The sequence below is a fragment of the Triticum urartu genome, chromosome 7 (genome assembly GCF_003073215.2).
Source record: "Triticum urartu cultivar G1812 chromosome 7, Tu2.1, whole genome shotgun sequence".
NCBI lineage: Eukaryota > Viridiplantae > Streptophyta > Magnoliopsida > Poales > Poaceae > Triticum > Triticum urartu.
In genome coordinates, this window is record NC_053028.1 from 225,668,323 (window position 1) to 225,670,734 (window position 2,412).

Here is a 2,412-nt window from a genome sequence, read left to right on the forward strand (position 1 = left end):
GCTTGCTCACTTAGTTGCATATCTAGACAACATATTTGTTGCTAAACCTAATTTGTTAAGAAAAAATAAAAATTGGTAGTTGTCTATTCACCCCCTTCTAGTCAACCATATCGATTATTTGAGGGCTAAATGGCAAAACACATCTGCCAGCGCGGTTCAGACAGTTCTGACCACGCGGTTCAGACAGTTACAGATGGTTTGAAGGCGGCGTAGCGATGGCCTTACATTATTGACAGGCAGCGTAGCGATGGCCTTACATTATTGACATTCATTTTCTTCTTCTTCCAAACGACCATTGGGTTGAATTCATTATTATTGATAATCATATACAAGAAATCGTACGACGCTTCTTTACGAGTGCCCTTTTTTAAGCATTTCTTTACGAGTACATAAATTGTACGACATTTATTCGCTGCAATCTTGTCACACATGCACGCATGAATAGCATGCGCCTGCAATCGACGTACGGAGGATCGCTCGATCGATTATTCACTCAAATCGCTTCATTTTCTGACCGTCCAAAAAATAACTAATGTAATTCCCGGCCATCTTCACCGTCGATCAGTGCCTCTGAAGGAAGTCCTGGATCCAGTAGCTGGACTTCTTGCGGTACCTGGCGAGCGTGGCATAGTCGACGTAGATGAGGCCGAACCGGTCCTTGAATCCGTCACCGAACTCGAAGCCGTCCAGGAACGTCCATGTGATGTAACCCTTCACGTTCACCCCCTCCCTAGAGAGGCACGGTAAAATGTTAAACATCGAATGGAAAAATAGTACTCTGAAATTTGTTTGGAGTAATGCTTGATGTATCATCTTCACAGTCCTAGAGAAAAATTGATGTGTGTGCGCGCACGTACTGGATGGCCTTGTGCACGAACTTGAGGTGGTTGACGTGGAAGGAGATGCGGGTGTCGTCCTTGAGCGCCTCTTTGATCGGGATTGTGCTGTTGTTCGCCTCGTCGGTGCCTGCATCGAACAGCAATACTATCAGTTATACTTGAACTGAACCGAGGGACAAATCAACAGAAATGGTTTTCTGGTTTACCGTTTTCGGTGATGTAGATGGGGCGGTTGCCGTAGATCCTCCGGATGTAAAGCAGCAGCTCGCGCAGCCCAGGCGGGTAGTTGAAGAAGATGGGCGTGTACGCCTACATACAAAGATATATGCGTACGTACATTCATTCAGATCGATGATGAAATCTCTTGTGAAATCAGCTCGATACTGCACCCGCAAGATCGTACCGGTGGGCCGATGGGGACGCCGTTGCGGTAGCCGGTCTGGTTGACCCGGTGGTCGGTGCCGTACGACGGCTGGCGCCGGTCGGGCGCGCGCGCGGCGGCCTGCGCGTAGTTGCTCGTGTAATAGTTGAGGCCGAGGAAGTCGTAGGACCCCTTGAGCATGTCGGACTGCTCCTTGGTAAACTCCGGCAGCCGGCGGCCGACCAGCCGGCGCATCGTCGCCGGGTACTCCCCGAACGCCACCGGGTGCATGAACCAGCCGAGCATGAAGTCCAGGCTGCGCTTCACGGCGTGCCGGTCGGCGTCGGAGGCGGCGTCGTAGGGGATGAACCAGTGGGACACCTGCACGATGCCGACCTGGCCCCGCTGCGCCGGCTGGTACCTGGTGCGGTACAGGCGCACGGCCTCGGCGTGCGCGATGAGGAGGTTGTGGCCGGCGATGTAGGGCTCCGTGGAGGAGTCCCCGGCGCCGCAGGCCTTGGACACGTACGGCGAGCAGCGGCCCGGGGCCGTGCTGCCGCTGCCGTAGCCGAAGGCGCAGAAGATCATGGGCTCGTTGAAGGTGGTCCAGAACTTCACCCGGTCGCCGAACAGCTTGAAGCACAGCTCCGCGTACTCCACGTAGTCCTTTCTGCACGTGACGTACGTACTATGTCAAGTACACTACTCACAAACGACTTCCATTATCTCTAAGAACAGTAGCTTCATTACATGATGTTTTCGCTCAAGAAGCCTCCGTATTTGTCCTCGAGGACCTGGGGGGTGTCGAAGTGGAAGATTGTGACGAAAGGCGTCAGACCTGCAGCCACGGAACAACGTTCGTCAGAGCAAGTTCTTCTTTTTCAATGGATGAACAGAAAGGTACGTCTTGATTCATTACCTCTAGCCAAAACCTCGTCGATGAGGCTGTTGTAGAAATCGACCCCTGCTTTGTTGATTCCTCCGGCTATGGTTCCGTCTGCAGCAACCGGTCAGTCAGAACAAAATGTTGAACTAGCTACATTCAGTTATTTCGACACTCTGCTCAAACTTGACCCTACTTGGAAGGATCCTGCTCCACGCAAGGGAGAACCGGAAGGTGTCCATATTCATGTCGGTTATCATCTTCAGATCGTCCTGCATTCACAGATCCACGACGAGATCGGTCAAAGCATGGCATGTGGTTAACGGCGG

General features: G+C 52.3%; 1 protein-coding gene across 1 annotated transcript; it reads right to left on the reverse strand.

Annotated features, from left to right (window-relative positions):
- Positions 1 to 295: 295 nt before the first annotated feature.
- Positions 296 to 2,412, reverse strand: LOC125522648 (beta-glucosidase 28-like). Its single transcript, XM_048687696.1, has 7 exons — positions 2,280 to 2,412; positions 2,120 to 2,197; positions 1,951 to 2,038; positions 1,243 to 1,870; positions 1,046 to 1,148; positions 858 to 966; positions 296 to 730 (listed from the first exon to the last, which is right to left on the reverse strand). The coding sequence occupies exons 1-7, from the start codon at positions 2,359 to 2,361 to the stop codon at positions 562 to 564; spliced, it is 1,257 nt and encodes a 418-aa protein (XP_048543653.1). The 5' UTR covers positions 2,362 to 2,412; the 3' UTR covers positions 296 to 561.